The sequence below is a fragment of the Microplitis demolitor genome, chromosome 9, assembly GCF_026212275.2.
Source record: "Microplitis demolitor isolate Queensland-Clemson2020A chromosome 9, iyMicDemo2.1a, whole genome shotgun sequence".
Classification (NCBI taxonomy): domain Eukaryota; kingdom Metazoa; phylum Arthropoda; class Insecta; order Hymenoptera; family Braconidae; genus Microplitis; species Microplitis demolitor.
Window position 1 is genome coordinate 18,978,185 of NC_068553.1, and position 25,049 is coordinate 19,003,233.

The 25,049-nt window shown below is 30.7% G+C and overlaps 7 protein-coding genes and 1 long non-coding RNA gene across 11 annotated transcripts; 4 read left to right on the plus strand and 4 right to left on the minus strand.

Annotated features, from left to right (window-relative positions):
• The first annotated feature begins 549 nt into the window (after positions 1-549).
• On the plus strand, positions 550-7,843 carry LOC128668589 (uncharacterized). Its single transcript, XR_008404223.1, has 3 exons — positions 550-797; positions 6,968-7,159; positions 7,240-7,843. It is a non-coding gene; the product is annotated as an uncharacterized LOC128668589 (long non-coding RNA).
• Positions 7,844-9,504: 1,661 nt separating this feature from the next.
• LOC103580422 (XK-related protein 6) lies at positions 9,505-12,092 on the plus strand. Of its 2 annotated transcripts, none has more exons than XM_008562156.3 (5): positions 9,505-10,041; positions 10,114-10,417; positions 10,492-10,816; positions 10,888-11,043; positions 11,209-12,092. In XM_008562156.3, exons 1-5 carry the CDS (start codon positions 9,992-9,994, stop codon positions 11,715-11,717), a joined length of 1,344 nt encoding a protein of 447 aa, XP_008560378.1. In that variant the 5' UTR covers positions 9,505-9,991; the 3' UTR covers positions 11,718-12,092. The 2 variants fall into 2 exon arrangements, with proteins under 2 accessions (XP_008560378.1, XP_053597875.1); XM_053741900.1 differs by having other exon boundaries at positions 10,117-10,417.
• Positions 12,093-12,169: 77 nt separating this feature from the next.
• LOC103580423 (dynein light chain roadblock-type 2) lies at positions 12,170-13,037 on the minus strand. The gene is made up of 3 exons (XM_008562157.3): positions 12,929-13,037; positions 12,785-12,863; positions 12,170-12,705 (listed from the first exon to the last, which is right to left on the minus strand). Exons 1-3 carry the CDS (start codon positions 12,929-12,931, stop codon positions 12,494-12,496), a joined length of 294 nt encoding a protein of 97 aa, XP_008560379.1. The 5' UTR covers positions 12,932-13,037; the 3' UTR covers positions 12,170-12,493.
• A 68-nt stretch (positions 13,038-13,105) lies between these two features.
• LOC103580426 (exocyst complex component 3) lies at positions 13,106-15,621 on the plus strand. The gene is made up of 2 exons (XM_008562164.3): positions 13,106-13,214; positions 13,280-15,621. The coding sequence occupies exon 2, from the start codon at positions 13,286-13,288 to the stop codon at positions 15,548-15,550; it is 2,265 nt and encodes a 754-aa protein (XP_008560386.1). The 5' UTR covers positions 13,106-13,214; positions 13,280-13,285; the 3' UTR covers positions 15,551-15,621.
• On the minus strand, positions 15,576-17,292 carry LOC103580425 (trafficking protein particle complex subunit 12). Its single transcript, XM_008562162.3, has one exon. The coding sequence runs from the start codon at positions 17,209-17,211 to the stop codon at positions 15,676-15,678; it is 1,536 nt and encodes a 511-aa protein (XP_008560384.1). The 5' UTR covers positions 17,212-17,292; the 3' UTR covers positions 15,576-15,675.
• Positions 17,239-19,564, plus strand: LOC103580424 (bone morphogenetic protein 7). Of its 3 annotated transcripts, XM_008562160.2 has the most exons (3): positions 17,239-17,325; positions 17,613-17,654; positions 17,730-19,564. In XM_008562160.2, exon 3 carries the CDS (start codon positions 17,968-17,970, stop codon positions 19,159-19,161), a length of 1,194 nt encoding a protein of 397 aa, XP_008560382.1. In that variant the 5' UTR covers positions 17,239-17,325; positions 17,613-17,654; positions 17,730-17,967; the 3' UTR covers positions 19,162-19,564. The 3 variants fall into 3 exon arrangements, with proteins under 3 accessions (XP_008560382.1, XP_008560381.1, XP_008560383.1); XM_008562159.3 differs by lacking the exon at positions 17,239-17,325 and adding an exon at positions 17,409-17,427 and having other exon boundaries at positions 17,613-19,564; XM_008562161.2 differs by lacking the exon at positions 17,239-17,325 and having other exon boundaries at positions 17,560-17,902; positions 18,015-19,564.
• A 102-nt stretch (positions 19,565-19,666) lies between these two features.
• On the minus strand, positions 19,667-21,878 carry LOC103580427 (eukaryotic initiation factor 4A-I). The gene is made up of 2 exons (XM_008562165.3): positions 21,639-21,878; positions 19,667-21,013 (listed from the first exon to the last, which is right to left on the minus strand). Exon 2 carries the CDS (start codon positions 21,006-21,008, stop codon positions 19,770-19,772), a length of 1,239 nt encoding a protein of 412 aa, XP_008560387.1. The 5' UTR covers positions 21,009-21,013; positions 21,639-21,878; the 3' UTR covers positions 19,667-19,769.
• A 527-nt stretch (positions 21,879-22,405) lies between these two features.
• LOC103580428 (polyadenylate-binding protein 2) lies at positions 22,406-24,451 on the minus strand. The gene is made up of 2 exons (XM_008562166.3): positions 24,246-24,451; positions 22,406-23,338 (listed from the first exon to the last, which is right to left on the minus strand). The coding sequence occupies exon 2, from the start codon at positions 23,328-23,330 to the stop codon at positions 22,641-22,643; it is 690 nt and encodes a 229-aa protein (XP_008560388.1). The 5' UTR covers positions 23,331-23,338; positions 24,246-24,451; the 3' UTR covers positions 22,406-22,640.
• Positions 24,452-25,049: the final 598 nt, after the last annotated feature.

A 25,049-nucleotide genomic window follows, 5' to 3' on the forward strand; every position in this document is an offset into this window, starting at 1 on the left:
TAGTTTTAACTTTTTAATCACCTTTTAAAGGTGTTTGCATTCATGATAATCATTTGAATTTGAGTGAATGGGGTTGTATTAATATTGATTTATAAAAATCAATGCATTTTAATGTAAAAAACATAAAGATTTTATTAAAATTAATAAAATTATTTCATTTTAAAAATTGTTGCATCAGCTTTTTTTGGACAAGGGGGTTGCGGGGACGGGGGAAGAGGGTCAGGTCACGTAGGCAGCGATAGGGGGGTAGTTCGGGGAGATCTCCTTCTACCTGCGCAGAAAAAAAGTTCATACTGTAAAATCGTCTACTGCGCAGGGTGAGTAGTGTGAGGGGGAAAGAGGGGATGAAGTGAGAGGGCTCAGGTCAAGGGGCAAAAGGGTCAGTTGGCACCCGACATCCGATGTGTAGTCATCGTAGTCGGTGTGTCCAACTATTTGAAAAAATACTGTTGATTTTTTTTTTTTTTTTAAAGTCATTACTAGTAGTTTTAAAATTAAATTTTTTTTTTTTTCAACTGGCGTTTTCGCAAGTTGAAATCATAAATTTTTTTAAATAATTTTTTCGTCTAAATAATAAAATACAAAAATCAACAGTATTTTTTTTTAATTAAAAAGTGATATTTTTTAAATAGATTTCCAATGGATTTCAACGATGAAAAATTCTTTCTGACGCCTTGACTGGAAGGAAGGACGAGACTGAAGAACACTGACCTACCTCAAGGAGCTGCTAGTTGTCAACCTACCAGTTGATCATCTGGCATCGTTCGGCAGGGAAATAAAGTTATTTCCCTGTTGAGGTTTGTTATTGTTTTTCACTATCTGTCACTCTCTTTTCTCTTCTCCATTATTATCTATTTATTTTATTTCACTTTTTAATTTTTATCTCTGGTTCCGTATCTTTTTTTTTTTTTTTAATTAAATTCATTCCTGTCGTGATAAGTCGAGTCATTTAAATTAAATTTAGTTTTTTTAAATTAATGTCGAGTCATTCATAATTAAATCAGTTTTTTAAAATTAAAAGTCGAGTCATTTGCATTAAATTCAGTTTCTTTAAATAAAATTCGAGTCATTTGCATTAAATTTAGTTTACTTCAGATTGAAACCGGGCATTTACATGAAATTTAGTTTTATTGAATAAAAGTCGAGTCATTTGCTTAAAATTTAGTTTTTTTTAATTAACGTCGAGTCATTCGTAATTAAATCAGTTTCTTTAAATAAAATTCGAGTCATTTGCATTAAATTTAGTTTACTTCAGATTGAAACCGAGCATTTACATGAAATTTAGTTTTATTGAATAAAAGTCGAGTCATTTGCTTAAAATTTAGTTTTTTTTAATTAACGTCGAGTCATTCGTAATTAAATCAGTTTCTTTAAATAAAATTCGAGTCATTTGCATTAAATTTAGTTTACTTCAGATTGAAACCGAGCATTTACATGAAATTTAGTTTTATTGAATAAAAGTCGAGTCATTTGCTTAAAATTTAGTTTTTTTTAATTAACGTCGAGTCATTCGTAATTAAATCAGTTTCTTTAAATAAAATTCGAGTCATTTGCATTAAATTTAGTTTACTTCAGATTGAAACCGAGCATTTACATGAAATTTAGTTTTATTGAATAAAAGTCGAGTCATTTGCTTAAAATTTAGTTTTTTTTAATTAACGTCGAGTCATTCGTAATTAAATCAGTTTCTTTAAATAAAATTCGAGTCATTTGCATTAAATTTAGTTTACTTCAGATTGAAACCGAGCATTTACATGAAATTTAGTTTTATTGAATAAAAGTCGAGTCATTTGTTTAAAATTTAGTTTTTTTTAAATTAACGTCGAGTCATCCATAATTAAATCAGTTTTTTAAAATTAAAAGTCGAGTCATTTGCATTAAATTCAGTTTTTTTAAATAAAAGTCGAGTCTTTCACGTTAATTTTACGTATTAATCAGTAGAATCAATAACATTCGCGAAATCATTTAATAATTTAATTAATATATTTATTATTGGGGTGTGAATACATACATAAAAATACACATTAGCTTTTTAAAATTAGAGTCACCTACATTTTATTAAAGTTAGATTTTTACACATTTAGCGCCAACTTTTTTTTTTTTTTTTTTTTTTTTTTTATTATAATTCATTTAAATTAGAGTCATTAGAATCACAAGCAGTGCTAACCGAGTAAACTTTTTTTTTTTTTCATTTCTTATAAATTGAATAACTATAATATTTTTATTTTTTATTTAACATTGGGGTGTAGATTGATTTGTTATCAATAGCCTTCTGCTGTTGATAATTTCAACACAACTTTTTTTCTACCCATCTCACACACATACACACGCATTTTGCGTACCCAACTCTCTCTCTCTCTATCTCTTCTATTTTTTGCTTAGTTTTTAATTTTTTAATGGGGGTAATTAGATTAATTAGTGGACCAGTAATAGGTTTTTTGTTGAGAGTATTCTCTCAGTAGAATCACGCGTTTAATTTTAGAGTCAACCATCCCTTCCCTAACTCATCTCTTTCTCTTTCTATACCACCACTCTTACCCTTTTTTTTTTTAAATAATTAATTCGCGTTGGGTTTTGTCCGCGAAATGGGATATTGGTCTAGTGATTTAGCTGGGAGGGGGTTTATGGGTGTTAGGGATTATAAGGACATTTGGTTCTTATAATTTATTTAGAATTAAATTCACGCGAATTAGAGTTTGAACCGCTCTATAGATCTTAAAGGCGAAAAATATTGTTACGCTGTTATGGGTGGCCAACCATAGCAGCGTATATAAAATATTTTTTTATGCATTAAAAATTTAAAAAAATTTATTTTTTTTCTTTTTTAATGAATAAAAAGCTGAAAAAAGAAATTTTCCCTGATCAGTTTTAATTTTTAATGAATTATTCTGTCCCACCCTTTGAGTACCCGGGTGCGATTTGGGTGCCGGTCTCAATTCATTAAAAATTTTTCTGATCAAATCTTTTCTTTTTTAAGTGTTTAAGTGTCTGTAGAGCGGTGTATATTTTTCATTTTTTAATTAATTAGTTAATTAGAGTCACTTTTTGCGGCGTTAGTTAATAAGTTAGTTATTATAGGAGGGGAATATTATATAGGACGGGGGTTTTGATGTCACTAGACTGATCGGGGGAGTAGATTAATTAAATAATTCGGCGTTTTTTTTTTTTTTAAATTAGAGTCATCCCACCTCTTTCTTCTTAATGAGTGGTAACTCCACCACTCATTTACTCTTTCATTCATCACACACTTTACCCTTTTTTTTTTTTTTAATTCGAGTATTAGAGTCACGGTTTTTTTAGATATTTAAGTTACTGGTCCAGGGGTTTTTAAATTAGAATCAATTTTGCTTTGGGTTTTCTTTAGCTTCAACTCTTTTTTTTCTTTATCTCTTACACTCCCACTTACACACCACCTTTTGAGACTCTGTTCATTTTTAATGAAATCGAGTCTCACCCCACACGTCGCCGTATAGTCGAGGTTACTCACAACCTCGCTTACGGCGACTTTTCTCCACACACCAATCTACACCCCAATTTTTTTTCTTAAATTCATTAAATGTAGATTTAAATTAAAAAATACAACTGGCACTCAATCAGGTGTCAATTAGCCGTAGATTATTTAGTTTACTCGTTAGCACTGCTTGCATGTAGTATTAATTTGATTAGAGTCACTGTAAAAATCGGGTTTTTTTTTTTTTTTAATTAATTTAATTCAAATAGTATTTCCGCGTAAATAAAAGAGCCTTGGCACTAGGTCAGGCTGTCGCGTTCTTTAATTGTTAGTTTTTTTTTATAATATATATCCTGATCTTCTGGGCTGGTACGCATAACCCTCCGGTTCGATCGATGTCGGTCCTTATTGGTCGCATGCTATAAGAAAATCTATCATTATCATGTTGTTACTGGTGTTATCATTATTATTGTTGTTGTCATAATTAATAACAATATCATTACCACTTTATGAGTGAGATAGTGATAGTGTAAGTGGCCCTAGCAGGTCACATTGCACAATTGATATTAATATTGACTGCAATGGTTTTATTGATGATATCGTAACGATGTGATTTTATAGTGACTTTTGTGTGCGATCAAAACGGGGATTCGATTTATCGATTGGCTGGTGGCCTAATGCTACGCATACGGTTCAGTTTTGATGGCAATATATTATGTAGTTTTTATTATTCTCCGACAGAAAACACACCTACACTTTTTTTTTTTTTATCACACATGTATTCGCACCCCAATAATTTTTTGTTTTTTAACTTCAATTTCATAAATCTAGAGAAATTCAAATTAAAGTCATTTTTTTACGGTCACTTACATTAGAGTCATTTTTACAGAATTAGCGTCATTTTGAGTAGCGTCAGTTTTCAATAGTTTTTATTTAAATTAATTAATTTTATGCAACTGCTTATTTACGTTTAAGATTTTTTATCCTTACTTAATTCGCGTTATTTTTTAAACAGTCGAGTCATAAAATTTAGCGTCAATTTTCATAAAAGTAGAATCAGTATTTTTCTGAGAGTAGAGTCACTTGAATTAGAGCCAGTTTTTTGAATTTTTAACTTTAATTAATTAATTTAATGTAAATGCTCATTTACTCCTAATTTTTTTATCGTCATTTATTTCGCGTCATTTTTAAAAAAGTAGAGTCATTCAATTTAACGTCAATTTTTTAGAAATAGAGTCAGTAGTTTTTTGAAAGTAGAGTCACTTTGTTTAGAGTTTTTTTTTTATTTTTAACTTCATTTAAGTATTTTATTGTAAATGCTCATTTATTTTTAATTTTTTTATCGTCATTTAATTCGCGTCATTTTTAAAAAAGTAGAGTCATTTTATTTAACGTCAATTTTTTAGAAATAGAGTCAGTAGTTTTTTGAAAGTAGAGCCACTTTGTTTAGAGTTTTTTTTTATTTTTAACTTCATTTAAGTATTTTATTGTAAATGCTCATTTATTTTTAATTTTTTTATAGTCATTTAATTCGCGTCATTTTTAAAAAAGTAGAGTCATTTAATTTAACGTCAATTTTTTAGAAATAGAGTCAGTAGTTTTTTGAAAGTAGAGTCACTTTGTTTAGAGTTTTTTTTTTATTTTTAACTTCATTTAAGTATTTTATTGTAAATGCTCATTTATTTTTAATTTTTTTATCGTCATTTAATTCGCGTTATTTTAAAAAAGTAGAGTTATTTTTTTTTTTTTAATATTTTATTAGAGTAATTTTTGCAGTAGTAGAGTCAGTTTTCGTCTTCCCAAATAATAGAGACCTGGCATTTTGTCAGGTTACGCGATAATTTTTCCAATTTTAATTTTTAATCGATTTCGATCCTCATTGGTCGTATACGCGAAGAAAATCTATAAATATCATATTGTTATCGGTATTATCAATATTATTGTTTCTGTCATAATTAATATCAATACCATTATCATTCTATAATGATAGTGTAATTGACCCTGGCAGGTCGCATTGCACAATTGATATTAATATTGACTGCAATGGTTTTATTGATGATATCATAACGATGTGATTTTATAGTGACTTTTGTATATGATCAAAAGGGGTTTCCATTACAATTAATCAATTTCATGTAAATGCTCATTTATCCCCACCTTTTTTTTATCATCGTTTAATTCGCGTCATTTTTTATAAAAGTAGAGTCATTTAATTTAACGTCATTTTTAAAAAAGTAGAGTCATTTAATTTAACGTCAATTTGATAGAAGTAGAGTCAGTAGTTTTTTGAAAGTAGAGCCACTTTGTTTAGAGTTTTTTTTTTTTTATTTTCAACCTCTTTTAAGTATTTTATTGTAAATGCTCATTTATTTTTAATTTTTTTATCGTCATTTAATTCGCGTCATTTTTTACAAAAGTAGAGTCATTTAATTTAACGTCAATTTGATAGAAGTAGAGTCAATAGTTATTTGAAAGTAGAGCCACTTTGTTTAGAGTTTTTTTTTTTATTTTCAACTTCTTTTAAGTATTTTATTGTAAATGCTCATTTATCCCCACCTTTTTTTTTATCGTCATTCAATTCGCGTCATTTTTTATAAAAGTAGAGTCATTTAATTTAACGTCATTTTTAAAAAAGTAGAGTCATTCAATTTAACGTCAATTTATTAGAAGTAGAGTCAGTAGTTTTTTGAAAGTAGAGCCACTTTGATTAGAGTCATTTTTGCAAAAGTAGAGTCATTGATTTTAGAGTCACGTTTTTTTTCAATGAATTAGTTTATTGCAATTAGTCAAGTTACTTCATAGTTTTTAAATTTCAATTTTTAATCTATGCTGATCTTCTGGACTGGTACGCATAACCCTCCGGTTTGATCGATGTCGATCCTCATTGGTCGTATACGCGAAGAAAATCTATAAATATCATATTGTTATCGGTATTATCAATATTATTGTTTCTGTCATAATTAATATCAATACCATTATCATTCTATAATGATAGTGTAATTGGCCCTGGCAGGTCACATTGCACAATTGATATTAATATTGACTGCAATGGTTTTATTGATGATATCATAACGGTATGATTTTATAGTGACTTTTGTGTGCGATCAATACGGGGATTCGATTTATTGATTAGCTGGTGGCCTAATGCATACATATGGTTCAGTTTTGATAGCATTTTAATTATTATTTAGAAAAAAAAAAAAAAAAAAAAAAAAACTAGATACGCGAACCCCTTTCCGATTAGTTGATTTTTTATCTTTCTTCTTTTGTTTTTTAGGAATTTTTTTTAGGTTTAGAAATATGATTTTTTCAAATAGATTTCTCAAGGTTACGGAACCTCGTCATGAATTGTTTAAATTTTATAAATTATTTTTTTGTTCAGGTTTAGGCGTATAATTATTTTCTTATTTTTTTTAGCATATTTTTCAAGATTCCGGGGACTTACTTAATCCTTACCTTATTGACGTTATTGGGCGATTAATTTCTTTTTTTTTCTTTTCAATTTTTTTATTTCAGGTTTAGGTATATGATTTGGATGATTTTTTTCCTATATCTTTGATGACGTGTCTAATCTAGAGTCCAATGGAATCTAATGACATGACTGGCCTATAAGGACCAGAATAATTTTTTGGACAGTGATGTTGCTAAACATTGAGGACAAGGTGTTGCCGAGCCAAGGACACACCGCTGCTTTAATTTTTTTTTCTGGTGGATATTTATTTTCAAATCTTTTATTTTTTTCATAAATATGTATCCCTGTATTTAATCTATTGGGATATATATTTTAGTTTCAGATCCAGTCAACGAGAATGAGGATATCCACGGGTGCCAAGGAATACCGAGACCAGGAGAAGGAGGACCAGGACCAAGAAGAAGACCAATTATTTATTTAATTAATTTAATTATTTATTTTTATTATTTATTATTAATTTGTATTTTTTATATTTATTTAGTTAAGTTTAGTGTAATTGTAAATAGTTTTAAATAATTATTTTGTTCAGGTATGAGTGCGATGGATGCTATAAGAGTGATTTATAATTTAAGAATTTAATTTATATTTTTATTTTATAAGAATGAGTATGAGTGGCATGTTTTTATTGCTTAGCATGTGCTTGCTTGTTTTATTTTATTTTATTCGGGTCTGATCGCATGGTTTGGTTTATTTATATTTAATTTAATTTTATCCTTTTTTCCCACCTCCCTTTAATTTTAAGTGTGTTTTTTCGTATTTGGGTTTGACTGCATGGTTTGATTTGCTTTTATTTAATTTAATTTTACCTCTTTTTATTCCCATTCCCTTTTACTTTTAAGTCTGTATGAATATAATTTACTATAAATTTAAGTGTATGATGAATGAATGTGATTTTATTTATTGAGATATCCGTGCCCGGATATTATTATTATTATTATTATTATTATTATTAAGTCTTAATTTTAAGAAATTTTATTTATAAAATTTTATTCTGTATGTTTTTTTATATATTTATTTTGTTAATTATGTAATGTGTAATATTTTGTATTTCTATTTTTTGTTTATGTATTTACTTTGTCAATTATGTAATGTATAATATTTTGTATGTGTATTTTTTATTTAGCTTTTTTTTGGTCACCAATCGAGTGATCACTGTGTTGGTCGGGTTTATCACTGGTAAAAACCTCCGATTTAAACCGATAGATTCCGGGTCTATCGGATTTTTATCGGAGTATTTTATCGGTGTCGAGGTTTCCCAAACGGGCTATTTTCTTTCTACCAAAAGAAAATAGCTTAGACCAGTACAATTGTATTTCTAAACAAATACAATTGTAGGTGAATGCGCACAGTATAGGAAGTCGGTCCTCAGCCGCTTTTTTTTTTTTTTTTTTAAATAATAAATTTTAATATTTATTATTTTTAATCGAGCATTTATGAATGAAAAAAATAACCTTCCCTTTATTTTTAATTAAATATTTAGATTATAAATAGAATTAAGTATATTTATAAGAAAGTGAAAAATCCATATAATTAAAACGAAGCAGAAGAATTCTTATAAATACAGGTAAGTAAAAAAAATAATAAACATTAATGCAATCAAATGAACAAAAAAAATTATGAATAATAGAAAATATATATATTTATATATATTATAATTCATTTATTTTTTAATAATTATTTATATTCTCCATTTGCTTCTTCACAAAGGTATTTATTTCCAGTACGATATTTGTCGTACAGAAATCGAATATTATTGTAAAGAAGCAAATGGTAAATGTAAATATTAATATTCATATATATATATATATATATATATATATATATATATATATATATATATATATATATATATTTTAAAACAATAAAATTCTATACAGAATCCCTCCTGGTAGATTTTGAAATTTTTAATATTTGCGCACGCGCACTAGAACATTAGTTTTTTTTTCCCCATAATAATTCATTTGAATTTTTATATAACGGGCAATAGTGATTTAAATGAAAAAATATCTTTCCTTTATTTTAAATTTAATATTTTATTTATTAATATGTACACACGTATATCTATTCCATAGTAACAAATACAAAAAAAAAGTAAAAAAAGAGAACGAAATATCAAAAAATTTTTAAATGTTTGCGCATGCGCATTGATAAAGCTGTACATGTCCACATATTTACGAGTGTATGTATAAAATTAATTTGTCCTCAGTCGCTTTGTTCTTCTAATAATAAATTTTTATTCCATTAACCGTAAATTATTTTTTTTTTTTTTTTAAAAACCTTTTCTTTCTTTTTAATTATATATTCAATTTTACAAATAAAAATAAGTGTACTTTAAAAAACGAACGTAAATTTATTTATGGAGAAAAAATTACGTACATAAATATAGGTAAGTAAAAAAAATAGTACCTAGAAATAAATAAACTAAAATTTTACTATATATATACGTAAAGAACTTTTTATTGAACACCCGCTGTAGTTTAAAAATTTCGCGCATGCGCATTTCGGGTTGATTTACTTTTTGCCATTTCGGCTCATACTACCGCTCATAGACATTTTATTTATAAGTCATTGTGGGTAAAGGTAATTTGAAGCCTTGCGTGCAAGCCTCGCAAGTTTTTATTTTCATTAATTAATTATTTTTATTACTTGCGCGGTAAATTTAAATATTTGAAAAATAAATTATTTCAAACGAGGGAAAAATTAAAAATTTTAATCGAAAATAAAATGGCGGCATTCCGTAATGCACTCAAATAACTAAAATTTAAATAAATTCCAGAAGTCAAAAAATTATTTTTTATTTAAAAAAAGAAATATTTATAATAAACTAACTACAATTTAAATCGAGCTTTTTATTTTTAAAACTCCATTTCTATGTAACTACAACACACTATATCTACATGTCATACAAAATATAACCAATTATAGTATTGTTTACTTTCAAATTTAGTTTTTGTTTACTCATCGTCAATTAATCATTAACAATGTATTATTCATAATTTAAAACCTCAGTACCTATAAAAATAAATACTCAATTTAAACCCTGCTAAAAATATTCAAAAGCCCGCTCAATGGAATTAAATCATCTCGACAAGGGATCAAATTTACATATGAGAAAATTGTAATTATTTATAAAAATATTTTTTATCAACTTTAGACACAATTATTATTATTTACTATTTTTTAACAAAAGTAGATCACAAGAACATGATCCAAGTGACAACTGTGAACTTGATGGAGTTTTTCCCATACCAAACTTCAATGCTGATGTCACTGATGTACCAGACAACAAAGCACTTGTCACTCGCTTTGACATTTTCTTAATATTCGTATCAATAATAACTCATATCGTTGATTTATGTACTGATTTAAATTTATCATGGAGATATTACGAAAAACGACAATTTACATATTTTTTCATCACCACCGCATTCTTATTTATTCCGTCTTTCATTAATATTATTGTCAGTATCAGAATGTATGAGCAGGACTCAGAGGTAAATTTATTTATTTTCGCAAAAATAATTATAATCATTCATGATTAATAGCAATTATTATCATTGACATCCAGTCGAAGCCAGAGGGAATAAAAAAGCAAACGTTGGCAAGACGGATTCTGAAACTGAAACTTTGCTGTCCATTTATTCTCGTCTTTCAATTAGCGCCAGTGCTGCGTTATTTTGATTGTCTTAAATACGCCTGCCAGTCTTATCAGTGCCGTAAAGATAAAGATAATTATGGACAAAAAAAATATTATGTTAAAATGTTGAAGGAAGAGCAGGATATTTCACTACTGAGAGTCTTTGAATGTTTTTTGGAAGCTGCTCCTCATCTGGTACTTCAGTTGACTCTTATTATTTACAGTTATGATGGCAATGTTACTGTTGATTCTATTTGTAAGTATTATTTATTATTTGCAATAATGCTATAGTGATGATAATTATTAATTATTTTTTTTATTATTTAGTTTTCCATCAATTAATCAGTATTATAAGTTCTCTGGGTAGCATGGGCTGGGCAATGTCCAGTTATCACAGAATAATTAGACTAGCACAAGGTGATAAAGAGAATATTAATTGTGCTGGCCAAGCGATACAGTTTTTTTGGCATTTTTTTATTACTGGTATGTACTTATTTAGCTAACAATAAATAATTGTAGTAAGTATTTTTGAATTTGTTTCTGAGGGCGGGAAAAAATTTATTTGAATTATGGGTTGTGGGTACTCATTTTGGTGGATTTTTACCATAATATAATAAACTGAAATCAAAGCTTTATTTTTCATTTCAGTATCAAGAATAGTATCAATAAGTGCAGCAGCAGCAATATTTACTGTCTACACAACAATATTTTGTTTTATCCACTGGTTTATAATGACACTGTGGATCCTAAGTAAACCAGCAGGTGTAATACAATTTTGCCGGAATCAAAGCAGAGATCCACACACACCGATAACTATTTACGAGCGAATTGGCTACCATTTATTTTCCGCAATACTCGGCGTAGTTTACGTCTTCACTTACTTGAAACCAGCAGAGGGTGCGACATTTTACAAGCACATATTTTATTACACAATATGTGGAATTGAGAACGTGGCCGCGAGCATCGTTTGGGCGATCGCTGACTACAAGACTGTATTATTTTTACGCTACTACATACTCGTTATTTGTTTATGTATCGTGCCATTTGTGCTGGGTATTATCTGTATGATTGTTTATTACAAATTTTTCCACCCTACTCTTTCTAAAAACTCACCAATGCCTCAGACAACTGGACAGTCTGATTCATTGAATATTTAAATGTATTTTATACTTTTTTATATTTTACATTCTATTAATAATTAAAATTTTTATACTAACATTAAAAGTTGCATTTATGAAATTTAAACACGTGCATTTATATTTAACATAAATATTTTTATATTTTTATATATAAAATATAACTGACGCAGTGCGACGAAGTACAAAAAACACAGGTCCGGTACTTGAAGGGACTCGGGTTCGAATCCCGATCTCAGTTTAAATTCAACCAATGAATTGTAAAAATCAATTCTACTTTCGATTAATTTTAAATAAATATATAACATATATATGTGATATTTATTACCGGAATGAACCAATTTTTTATAAATAAAATTATAAGTCTGACAAATCCATGACACCTCTAATTTTTGAAAATTTCAAAAACTGTAATAAATAAATTTTAATGAAATAAATAACAATTATTAATTTTAGTAATTGTTTTATTTTAATGATAATTATGGTGAAGATAAATTATTTATTATTATTATTATTCTAACAATAAATATAATTGTTTATATTAAAAATTTAAATTATAGAATAACAAAGAAAAATTATTGCAAGATAAATTTGATACTCGATAATTTTGGTTTACTCTCCTGTGCAATTAACTGCACAGCTGAATAAAAATAGCGAAAATTTTTTAAATAATTTTAAATAGTGAATGTTATTTTTTTTTTTCAAAGTGATGGTTACTAATTGTTCAGTGTAAAATTTGTGAATTATTCTTTGTTTTTTATATTTAATTTTGAATAATAAATAAACTAAGGCGATGGTTAATCAACTGGATTTTGCACGACAATTAATATAAATTCTTTGTCAGGTGCAACCATTACTTCATGCTTTTTACTCCGAATGCGTAAAAATGTCAGATCGTTTGTTGGATCTAGATCACGTACGACAGAACGCGCTTTATCTGATAGCTGGCTTATCAATCCGGCATATTGTACTGTCGTTGTGTTGTCAAGAGTTGATTTTATTGGAATACCTACACATTGACAAAATAAATAAATAAATAAATAAAATTGTTAATTAAATTGAATGATTTGCTGACTAACAAAAAGTACCTTCGGAATTTACGACAATTGTACCCACAACACCTTTATGAGATTGGATTCGTTTCATGGTTTCTTCAACTTCTTGAGCCTGTGAATAATTATTTTTTTAGTGACAATATTTATAATTTATTGTAAATAAAAATATATAATTACCATGTCGAGTTATTTTGTTAATTAAAGTGACAGGTGAAGGATGATTAATAAGAACGTTTGTTGAATATAAATTTATATCAGTCGACAAATGACAGTACAGGTTAGATATTAATTTACAGGCAGCTAAAAAATCACTGAGCTTGCTACCAACATTCAAAGATCGAGCCACTGAATAAAGTTGGCAGTTGCTGGTTATCACATGATGACATTTTTATTTACATAAATATTTAATCACCTGTCAAATTTACAAAATATGACATCCAGTTACTTGTAAAATAATAATATTGTAAGTAAACAATTTTTTAGTCTAATTATTTAAATCTATATAAATTAATTAAATGTATTTATCAGATAAAAATGATTTCAACGACAAATATGACGGATCTCCAGAAGCTGGAAGAGCAGGCGAAAGCAACAGCAACCAAGCACGTGATCAACATGCTCCAGCGTCCAGGTCAGTTGGAAAAAGTAGAGCAATACAAGCGCCGTATCACTCGTAAGAAAGCGTCTGTTGAAACCATGCTGAAGACGGCGATGCAGAGTCAATTGGATGGAGTACGTGTAGGGTTTCATCAGCTGGAAACATCCTTGTCGACTATCGCATCTATAAAAGAAGAGCTGGATCTTATAGGCCAGTCCTTTGGTTCTGCGCTTGAACTCAACACCAAGTTACAGCCGGTTCAGGAGGAGAACATGCGTCACTCTCAGTATGTCACAGCAAAAGAAAATCTCAAGCACATATTCACTGTGCCCGAGTCAGTTGAAAAAACAAAGCAATGGATAAATGAAGGCAAGCTCTTACACGCTCACCAGAGTCTCATGGACTTGGAGAATTCTCGAGACGATTTACTCTATGAGTTACACAAGCTCCCCAACCAGTCGCTACCTGACAAAGTGATGCTCAAAGCCTACTTCGAGGACGTGGAGACCCTGTCCCAGTTGATGGAGAAGCAAATAAAACTTGTACTGAGTCGTACTTTGAATACTGTACGGAAAGAACCGACAGTGATTGTGACAGCGCTACGGATAATTGAACGCGAGGAAAAAGCTGATCAGTTCGCGACTCAGCGTCAACGGCAATCGGGATTTATTCCACCAGGACGCCCCAAGAAGTGGAAGGAAATGGCGATGCAGACTCTTGAGAAGTCTGTTGCGAACCGAATCGAAGGAACTCAAGTTGACGAACGGGCTGACAACAAAATGTGGCTTGTCCGCTATCTAGAACTCACTCGCCAATTGATCCTGGAAGATCTGCGGGTTGTAAAAACACTTTGTGGTCCTTGTTTCCCGCCTTCTTACGACATAGTAAATAAATTTGTGCGCATGTACCACAACAGTTTGTCTCAGCATCTGAAAGACATCATTGCCAATGGACTTGAAGGTAACGAGTATGTGTCCCTGCTTGCTTGGATCATGAACACTTATCCAGGTACCGAGCTGATGATGCACCCGGAGTTAAATATAAACATCACAAAAATCGGGGATCTGTTGGCTGTCGAAATCCTTGATGAACTGCAGGAAAAATATCTGAGGAACATGTGCCAGAATTATGAGGACTGGATGAAAAAGACGTTGGAGACGGAGAAAGTTGACTGGTGGAGTGGAAAAGCGCCAGAATCTTCAGCTCAGGACACGTATTATCATACCGCAGCACCAGTTATAATTTTTCAAATGATTGATCAGAATTTGCAGGTCACCAAGACCATCAGCACTGACTTGACCGCCAAGGCTCTGGTTGTCTGCATCGAGCAAGTCAACAAGTATGGTCTGATGTATCGGCAAGCTATAATGGAGTTCAAAGCAAAGCATTTTGATGACCGTAGCCAAGTGCCTTATTTTACCCATCATATGATCACGGTAGTAAATAATTGTCTCCAGTATGTTGAGTTGGCGCAGCAGATGAAACAGTTGTACTGGGTGACCAACGCCACCCCTGATGCGGCAGTTAAATTTGAAAACTTGCTAGCTAACTATCAGCAACTGCGTAATGAAACGGTTGCCATTTTACTAGAAGAATCGCTGCTGGATTTAGAAACTCAATTCCAGGATTTGTTGACACCCAAGTGGTTGAGTACTTCAATTGCTGTAGAAACTATCTGCGTTACATTGGAAGATTATTTCCAGGACTATGGACACTTGAGAGTTAAAAATTTTGAGTATGTAATAAATGAGGCGCAGAATCTGATTGCCAAGAGATACATATCGGCAATGTTGTCACGAAAAATATCACTGAAGAATTACGACGAGTGCTTGACTTGCACCTCCAAGATCATGAGCGAAGCAGACAAATTAAAAAATTTTTTCATACGCATCGCACCCAAGGTAGGGAACTTTGATTCTCCTTTTGAGATCATCAAGAGACTGGCGGAGGTTCTCAGATGCGAGGATGCTGAAATTCTGACCCTGGATCTCCACTCGCTGGTTGAAAAGTATCCGGACATGACTGATGATCACTTGGTTAGACTGCTGAGTTTGCGAGGTGATATTCCCAGGAGTGAAGCCAAGGAGAAGGTCGCATATATTTTGGAGGCACAAAAAAATAGAAAAACTACTCCGAGTACCAGCAATAGTATTTTTAAACAGATTGTACTTCAAGAAAGTTTTTTGAGCTGGAAACCCTAAAGATTTTAATTATTTATTGTTGAGAAATTATATTAAATATTTTTAAATTATTTATAATTTATTTATTAATTAATACAACATACAATTAATATTAATATTTATTTATTTTTAAATTTAACGAATGACTAAGCCAACTTCAAACAAGAAATGTCCGTAGCATCCCCTTTGTATCTGTTCATTTGCCTTAGAAGCTGGAGCTTTGACTGCTTGCAGTGAGTGGTGTGAAGTTCATAGAGCGTGCTGATGTTCAACAGAACAGTTTCCTGCAGACTCTTTATCGGGTTCCGCATGACAGCTGTCTCAAGGAGCTGGACCGCGGATTTCAATTGTCCACTGTAGAGCAGGCAGACCGCCATGTTGTTGATCAGCATAACATTTGAAGGGTCTGAGGCGGAAGCGATCTTGAAGCAGTTGTAGGCATCTTGAAAGGAGTTCTGGGCCACGGCCATGAGTCCTCTGTCAATAAGTTCCCTCATCGTCGGGGATTTTCCATTGCCGCTGGTTCCATCTCTGGCCTCTTTTATTCCTGCGAATATTTTCTCCGCGGCGGTAACGTCACCCAGAAATAAGTAAACTCGTCCGCAAGCAGACTTGAGTATCTCCAGCTGCTCAGTTGTCCAGCTGGGCATCGCGCAGAGATCCTCGAGTACGTCGATCGCTAGGGAAAAATTTTTAATGCTCAGCGAGCAATTTACTATGGAAATCAATACTCTAGATTTTCTGCCAGTCCACAGTCTAATTGAATCATTCCGTTCATTGTCACTGAATTTAGCATGTCCACCTTCTTCCGCCAGTCCGTCATTTAAATTCTTCAGGATCTGGTCAATAGTCGCCAGCAATTTATACAGATTGTCAATAGCTTCCTTGGAGTCTCCCCAGTAGTTTGGTAACTCGGCCAGCAGCAATCTGAAGGCAAATGAAGCCATCGAGCCATGTCTGGTACCATACAGCTCCGGATAATAAATAAAATACATATCCGGTTTATCTAAATTACCAAAAGGCTGAGATTCAGCTTTCAGAACATCAACTTGCCGTAATTTTGCCAGCAGAGCTAGACGCGTGTACCACAATTGTAATGAATGAGGTGTATGTTTACTAGGATAATTTATTTTACCGTAACCTTGACCGTAGATTGCCAACAGCCGTCCAGTCAAATTGACAGCTGCGCGGTAGCATTCAGATTGAATTAAATTACGAAGACCGCGTTCGTCCTGAGTGACATCAGAAGCTGTTGATATATTCCGGTGAATTATTTCATCAATACCCAGGTAGTGGATCGTCGTGTCCTTGATGGGATCAGACATGTCATTCTGCAAAGTCAGACCAGGCATCGTTAGATTTTCACGGTCATGATTGTTGTTACCTGATGCTGCTATCGTGCGCAGGATTTTTCGTGTCTTGTCACAGGGGATCCAAGCATCGCGATGATAGTCCACGGCGCTGGATTCTATTGACCTCTCGTTGTTGAAAAGATCATTTTGTTTAAATAAATCACTTGCTGGGAGCAATTCAGTGTTTACTAATGACAGCATTGATGATGCTGGTGTTGATGTTGCTCCAGGTAGCACATTACTTGAAACTATTTCATCGAATATTGTGTGCGAGCTGTCAAAGTAACGACCAAGATTATTGTCACTTATCTGATTGCTTTCTTCAGTCATTTTTATTTATTTTTTTAAACAGCAGCTGAGGTTATTTTTCATGATGAATGACAACTGGATCTGGTGGTAAAATTTTAGGATGTTAGTTTGCTGAAGTTTAAAAATTTAAAACAGGTGGCGCGCTAGTTTATTCTTGAAGTCAAATTTCAAATTGTTTTTATTTATAATGAGAGTGAATGTAGCAGACAGACAAATTTAAAATTATAAATAAATAGAGTAAATAATTTTTAAAAAAATGCACTTTTTAATTTTTTAAATGCGCATTTTTTTTAAATTTAATTTTATTAATTATTTAGTCTCTATTTATAATTTAAAATTTGTCTGTCTGCTACATTCACTCTCATTACATGTTGATAAATAAAAAAATTTTAAAATTAAAAATCTAAATAAATTGTTTTCAGGTCTTATAGCTCCAGGATGAGGATGTCATGTTGCACCTTGTGGTAAATTTATTGATAATTTAAGTATGCGGGTGCAACAATAGATTTACCCTGAAAATAAACCAAATAAATTATCAGATTTACGATGACGTAGTTCCGAAGCTATTGTGGAAGAGGTCCTGAGGTCATTAAAGACAACAAACAAGAGGGGATAAGTATTTCAAATTTTAAAATTAAACTTTATTGTAATAGTAATTTATCATCCAGGGTCCAGTTGCTGTCAGTACTTACGTAGACTTTATGAAGTAAACGTAAATAAACTAAATTTAATTTCCCAAGTGCATTTTGCTTAAATAATTTATAATAAAAATAAATAATGAATAAATTTATTGGATTAATTTTATTTATCATTTTTTACGCTAGTGAGTCAAAACTTAAATTTCTAGAAGACCAGGAGTATAAAACTCTTAATAGTGAATATGTGTTGGAAGTATTAGGATTACCAAAAAAGCCAGAAAATATTGTGAAGCCTAGCATAGAAAGACGATCAGCTCCTGTTTATCTCATGAATATCTACTCAAATACTGTTGACAAAATTAATGCCAATTACACGTCTTATGATCCGACTCATTACGATTATCACAAAGTTAATCAGAGTGATATTTTAATAAGTTTTATTGCTCAGCACAAAACCCAGAAAAAAGCAATTCGGCGAATGTGGTTTGATGTTTTGATAAACCAGACCCAAGAATTGTCATCTGCTGATTTACGTCTCTATCGTGATAATACTCAGACAATGAATCGTTATCAGGGTTTTTCATTCAACATCACAGTCTACAGAGTTTATAAAAATGACAGTAACAATAAAGTCGGATATATTTATGCTAATTCTCAAATCGTTGATGCTGACTATCAAGGATGGATTGTTACCAACATCACCAGTTGCTTTCAGTGGTGGATAGACAACCCGACACTCAACAATGGCTTGAAGATCGTGACGATCCCAATTTATGACGACCAATCTGATAGATCTGGATCCAGTTATAGTTATAAAGTTAAACCAGAGGCAATAGGAATCGCTGGATTTGATGGAGAACCAGATAAATTTGCTTTCGCTGTCGGATATTACAAAAATTTAAATATTGAATCGACTACTTGCTGGGATTGTAATCGAGTAATGAGCCTGCGATATAGAAGAAGTTATTATATCAGTGAAGAGTTAAATGACAAAGAAAAACAGGTAGTTAGAGATCGGATGGTGCGATGCCAGTTGAGAGATTTGTATGTTGACTTTAAAGAAATCGGGTACGAGGACTGGATCATTGCGCCAAATGGAATCGATGCTTCAGATTGTATTGGCAAATGCGAGTTCCCTTTCGATAGTACTATGAATGCTACTGTACATAGTCACCTTAAGTCTCTTATGAAGATCAACAAAGTGTCTTCTGTATCACCGCTATGCGCGCCGATAAAATACTCCGCATCAAGCGTTTTGTTTTGGTTGGCTAAAGATAAGGCTGTTCACAAAATTATGAGAGAAGCGAGTGCTACTAAGTGCGGATGCCGCTGATTATTTTACTTTATTTTAAATGTTAGTAGAATTGTCTATACTAACTCAACTTAACTTTGGTTTTATTAATGTGAATTCATTTTTTAAATAATAATATATTTTATGATAAAATAAAAAAAGAATATGACGGTAAATAAAATTTTTGTGTGTTATTTGAGTGATTTAATTATTAATTTTATATTTATAAAATAATTTTTATTCAAATTGGTGTATAGATATCAAAATAATTATAAAGTTTAACTCCTAGGACATAATTATTTTTAGCGAAGCTTAATATTTTGTATCAAATTTATATTACTTATTATAAATATTTATGTAGTTGTAACACTAATTACTGTGATAATTATAATGACATGTCCTGGAATTTTAAAAAAAAAAAAAAAAAAAATTATAATAATAAATTTTACTTACACACAATTTTTCTCTTTTTTTTCTATTAAAAATAAAAAAAATAAATGAATTAACTTTGTACAAATTATTTAGTATAAATAATATTATACAGGAATATTATTATAGAAATTAGCTGAGAGTTTATTCTTGGACTTTTGTTTTATTAAAAAAAATTTTTTTTTCGTTGCTAAATGATTTATTATAGCCAACAGGTAGACTTAAATTAAATCCGCGACGTTCATTGGCATTTCATCGATGTGGGTGTTGTAGAACTGCTCGATGTCGCTCAGAGTACGTTTATCATCTTCAGTAATAAAATTAATGGCCACTCCTTTACGTCCAAAACGACCACCACGTCCGATTCTGTGGATGTAGTTCTCACGATTTGATGGAAGATCGAAATTTATGACAAGTGATACTTGCTGGACATCAATACCACGCGCCAAAATATCAGTTGTGATGAGAACACGAGATGATCCAGTACGGAATTGTCTCATGATCGTGTCACGCTCTTTCTGCTCCATTTCTCCGTGGATGGCTGAGACAGTAAAGTCGCGGCTATGCAAATTATCAGTGAGCCAGTCGACCTTGCGACGAGTATTGCAGAAAATGACAGCCTGAGTGATACTCAAAGTATCGTACAAGTCGCACAAAGTCTCCAACTTCCAGTCTTCCTTCTCGACGAAGACGTAAAATTGCTTAATACCTTCAAGGGTCAGTTGCTCCTTTTTGACCAGAATGTTAATCGGGTTGCGCATAAAACATTTGGATACTTCCAATACATCAGTCGGCATGGTAGCAGACAGCAAATTAACTTGGACTTCTGTCGGAAGTAACTTGAAGACATCATGAATTTGATCCTTAAATCCACGAGACAACATCTCGTCAGCTTCGTCCAAAATAAACATCTTGATGTTGTTGGTGCGCAGCGCGCGTCGATTTATCATATCGTAAACTCTACCAGGAGTTCCCACGACAACATGAACTCCCTGTTCCAATTTGCGCATATCATCACGCACGTTAGTTCCTCCGATGCAAGCATGACACTTGGCATTCATGAAATCTCCAAGAGCAATGACTACCTTCTGAATCTGCTGGGCGAGCTCACGAGTTGGAGCGAGAATAAGTGCCTGGCACTCATTAATCGACGTATCTATTTGTTGCAAAATGGAGATTGAAAATGTTGCGGTTTTACCAGTACCAGACTGGGCTTGAGCTATCACGTCGTGTCCCTTGATGCACGGAAGAATAGCACGAGCTTGAATAGCCGAAGGTTTTTCAAAACCATAAGCGTAGATACCACGAAGAAGTTCATCCTTCAAGTTCAAGTCATCAAAGCTCTCGACAATCTGATCCCAATTAGACTCAATTACACCATCTGGCTCCATTCCAGAGGGCCCGTTTTCACCAATACCATTTCTAGATGCATCATCAATTATGCGCTCCGTATTTGACATTTTCACTAAAAATTTATATAAATAATAATCAATATTTATTCAATTGTTTGTTTAAATTTATTTGTATACTATTTTAGGGTTCAAAACTACTAGCAATTCATCAGCTTCATAACTCGGTAGCTAGAGGCTATGAATTGTTCAAGAATCAGAAAACTCATTAAATTTTAGAAGCCCGGCTGTATATTGAGTGTCAGTAATTTTCAACGAATGGCTTTCTATTGTTAAATTTATGGAAAATTTTCCAAGGGTCCGATGAGTAAGCGAAAAATCAGCAGGTATAAATTTTTAGGTATTTCTGTCTTGCTTTTACGTGCGTCAAAGTATTCCAAGTACTATAGTATGTAATTGCTAAGTAATTATTTTTCTGTAATCGGTTTAAATAAAATTCATTTATAATTTACTCGACAACTTAAAGCCATGAGACTCCTTATTACTTATGCGGTTATAAAATACAAATAAAAAAAATGATTGTCGCTATTAAAATTAACAGAAAATAAAAATAAATAATTTTTTGCATATCATGACTTTTACTTTCGCGACTAAAAATAAATTTAGTATGAGTAATTTTAATAAGTTTTAAAATTTGTTGGTTAGAATTTTCTTTGATGAAAGTATTTTAAAAAAACTCACCTTAAAATGATGTGTAGCGTTTAAATTTAAAGCAAACCAAGTTTATATTCCGTATGATGGAGACTTGCAGGAAATATTTATTGAAAAAGATTTTGGTTAGCGAAAAAATGGTCACTTGTACGACTACTCAAGTTAGTCAGAGTTTTAGGAATAATAAAATATGGGATAGTTAAGTGAGTACAGGTTTTGAAATACACCTGGTCCCGCTCCCCACCACATGAAAAATGAGCATGACTCAAAATGACTGATCTTACACTAACTATAGATATATAAGATACTATTGCTGTTTAAATATATATAGTATGATATTTTTTAGGCTCGCAGCAAACAACCTTGAGGAAATTTGAAAGCCGCTGCAAGAATTAGGTAGGTCAGGTACCAAAAATTTAGGATGATTTACAGTAAATTCATGATTTATAATAAAAAAAAAAATGTATATTTTTAATTACTACTTAATATTATTGTTACTATTATTAATAATTATTAAAATTTCACAATTAAAATCATAATTTCTTTTTTATTGGTATTACATAGAATACTTGAATTGATTTATAAAAAAAGTGAATTATTGTTATATAAACAATTAAAGTTAATTATTTCCGGTTGATAAAAATATTGTGTACCACCCGATCTAATAAAATAAAGATCAAAGTTACGAATGGAATAAATGCTAATAATAAATTTTTATTATTATTATTATTATTATTATTATAAATTATAAATAATAAATAATAATTATTCATTATTATTTTTTATTTTTACAAAAAAAAAAAAAAAAGATGACAATCATTTTACATTATTGAGCCACACAATGTCGTTGAAAATTTTTTACAAACTGTATAGGATCTGTAACTCTAAGTCAATTATTTGAAAAAATTTCGATAATATTAAATGGTTTTTACTGCAAGTAAATTATTTAATAATATTGGTCACATTAATGTTATATTTCCATCCCATCCTTCACTGATAACTTATTCCTCGAACGTCTAATTAAGTGAATAATTAGTAGGGCATGTAGTAACCACGTCTATAACTGGTTGGACGCCGCATAGGTCTCGACCTGAAGTAAGCGCTACCGCGACTTAGTCCTCGAGCGGCTCCGCGATATCCTCGAGCGCCTCTGGGTCCTCTGTTGGTCGTCGAGATCCCCGGTTTGTTTGTTCTCTTGGGCATGACCTTTATCTGACGGCCTCTGAAGAGAGACTCGTCTAGAGCCATGGCCGTCTCGACGGCGTCGCGCTCTGCAAACTCGATGTAAGCAAATCCCTTTGGATGACCATCAAATTTGTTGCACTGAATAGTGACCTTGTTGACGCTGCCGCATCCGTGGAAATGTTGCTCCAGCTCTTCGGCAGTTGCTCCGTAGTCTACGTTACCAACGTAAATTGATCTGTTGTCTATCTCTATTTTATCCTCCATTGAGGTATTTAGTGATATAACACCTGGCAAAGTACCCATGTTCATTTGTTTGTCAACTTCAGACTGCAGTTGTTTTAATTTTTCAGCTTCTTCTTCCATTTCACGTACTCGTGCCTTAATAGCTTCTAATTCAGGATCATTATTTGTCTCAGTTACTTCCTCTTTTGGATCATCTGACTGCAGCATTGACTCTTCGTCTTGACGAGAATCTCCGTTTTCAAAGTCGTCAAGACAATCAATTTGATCAGTGTTCAGTAAATCTGACTCAGACATCGTTCAAGCTGAAAATAAATATTTTTTCATTAGTCTCCATGAGGTCAAACTCCCAGCAGCCATCGAACATATAATTTATGGAAAAAATATAACCATTAATATAAATATACATATGTTAGTTTCAATCATAATCTAGAAAATATATATTATTTAAAATACCCTTTTATTTAAATTTAAAAGCCCGCAGATTTTAAAAAAAGAAAATTACTGCTAAAATAAAATAATTACTTCTACAGTTTGTTAAGTATTGAGCATAAAACCTAATCCTAGTCCTAAATGACTCTTTCCTTAATGACTTAATAAATTAACCATCAAAATGGGCCACGTGTCTAGCAACTAAAATTTACTTGATCAACTTAAAAATTTATAAACAAAAAAAAAATAACTAATAAATGCATGCGATTTTAAATTTATTACGATGTACCCAATACATGATCAGATGAATTAAAAATTTATGCAGATGTCTAATAAAATATCTTTCTCCAATCACAAGAATATTCTAATTGATAAATTTAATTTAGTTTTATTTTACTCAATTAAGTTTAATAATTTTTTTACTTTTCAATTTTATAGATTGGACAATTAATATATATACGCATGTATGCATATATATATATATAGATATATACACGCATGTGTGTATATATATTTGTGAGTTTTACAAATTGGCTAAAATAAAACTAAAAAAAAGATTAAAGTTAATAAATAAAATGTAAAATACAAAATTTAGAATGTTGATTCAAATGAATTTGGTGAAAATGTTAAAATTTTTAGTATTTTTAACAGGAAGCCGGGATTCAGACAATGAGACAAGTCAACTTGTGTTGCAATGTGTACGACAATATTGTAGTTTTAAAATAATATTTATAAATAATTTAATAAAAATAATTATGTTTAATTGTTTTTAAAACTTACCAGATACTTATTTAGTTATCGATTTCTTTTTTCGATACGTTATTATTGCTAGGAATAAATATTCTTTGAGGAAAAACTTAACCTATTCTTCGTAATAAACATATAAGAGTATATATATGATATATATTGTGGTATATATATTATGAGTTTACTGCGCGCGCATGCAGCGTTGTCAAACAGCTGACGATTTTAAACTTATTAAAATTTTTTTAAAAACTATTTTACAAAATAACAAATGAATTTTATTTTACTTTTATTTTTATTAATTTTTTGAATTTTTCGATAACTTTTCTTTAGTTAAGTCAAAAAATTTATTTTTAAAGTTTATATCAAAAATATAAACAATTTATTAAACAAATTAATTTATTTATAAAAAATTAATTTGTTTAAATGGGTTTTGATAAATAATAATTTTTTATGAGAAAAATTTAAAACCGACCAGTTGCTGTTACTGTTATTGATTTTGCTGAACAAAGATGACAAAAAAATTCAATACAGTTACTGTAATATAGATATAATTATTTAATATGACGTCGATATATTTTTTTAAATTATGCACTAAATATTTAATTATTAATAAAGTCAATTTTTTCATTTAAAAATTAATTTTTTTAAATATTATTTTTCGCGGGCTTTTAAAATTTTTATTTAAAAAATTTATTTTACTGCATTTTGATAAAACAATTAATAATTAAATATTAAATTTTAAAAATGGATACCAAAAACTTTAAAATCTTTTTGTATTTTTAAATAAATTTTAAAATATATGCGAATGTTTTATTTATTTTTATATAGTTTAAGAAT

Bases quoted from the DNA above. Each gene is read 5' to 3' on its own strand.
- LOC103580422 (XM_008562156.3), top strand. From the start codon at position 9,992: ATGGAATTAAATCATCTCGACAAGGGATCAAATTTACATATGAGAAAA. The intron at 10,418-10,491 runs GTAAATTTATTT...ATTGACATCCAG, and splicing joins TGTATGAGCAGGACTCAGAG to TCGAAGCCAGAGGGAATAAA. The intron at 10,817-10,887 runs GTAAGTATTATT...TTTATTATTTAG, and splicing joins TGTTACTGTTGATTCTATTT to TTTTCCATCAATTAATCAGT.
- LOC103580423 (XM_008562157.3), bottom strand. The intron at 12,706-12,784 runs GTACTTTTTGTT...GTCAATGTGTAG, and splicing joins AATTGTCGTAAATTCCGAAG to GTATTCCAATAAAATCAACT.
- LOC103580426 (XM_008562164.3), top strand. From the start codon at position 13,286: ATGATTTCAACGACAAATATGACGGATCTCCAGAAGCTGGAAGAGCAG.
- LOC103580425 (XM_008562162.3), bottom strand. From the start codon at position 17,211: ATGACTGAAGAAAGCAATCAGATAAGTGACAATAATCTTGGTCGTTAC.
- LOC103580424 (XM_008562160.2), top strand. From the start codon at position 17,968: ATGAATAAATTTATTGGATTAATTTTATTTATCATTTTTTACGCTAGT.
- LOC103580427 (XM_008562165.3), bottom strand. From the start codon at position 21,008: ATGTCAAATACGGAGCGCATAATTGATGATGCATCTAGAAATGGTATT.
- LOC103580428 (XM_008562166.3), bottom strand. From the start codon at position 23,330: ATGTCTGAGTCAGATTTACTGAACACTGATCAAATTGATTGTCTTGAC.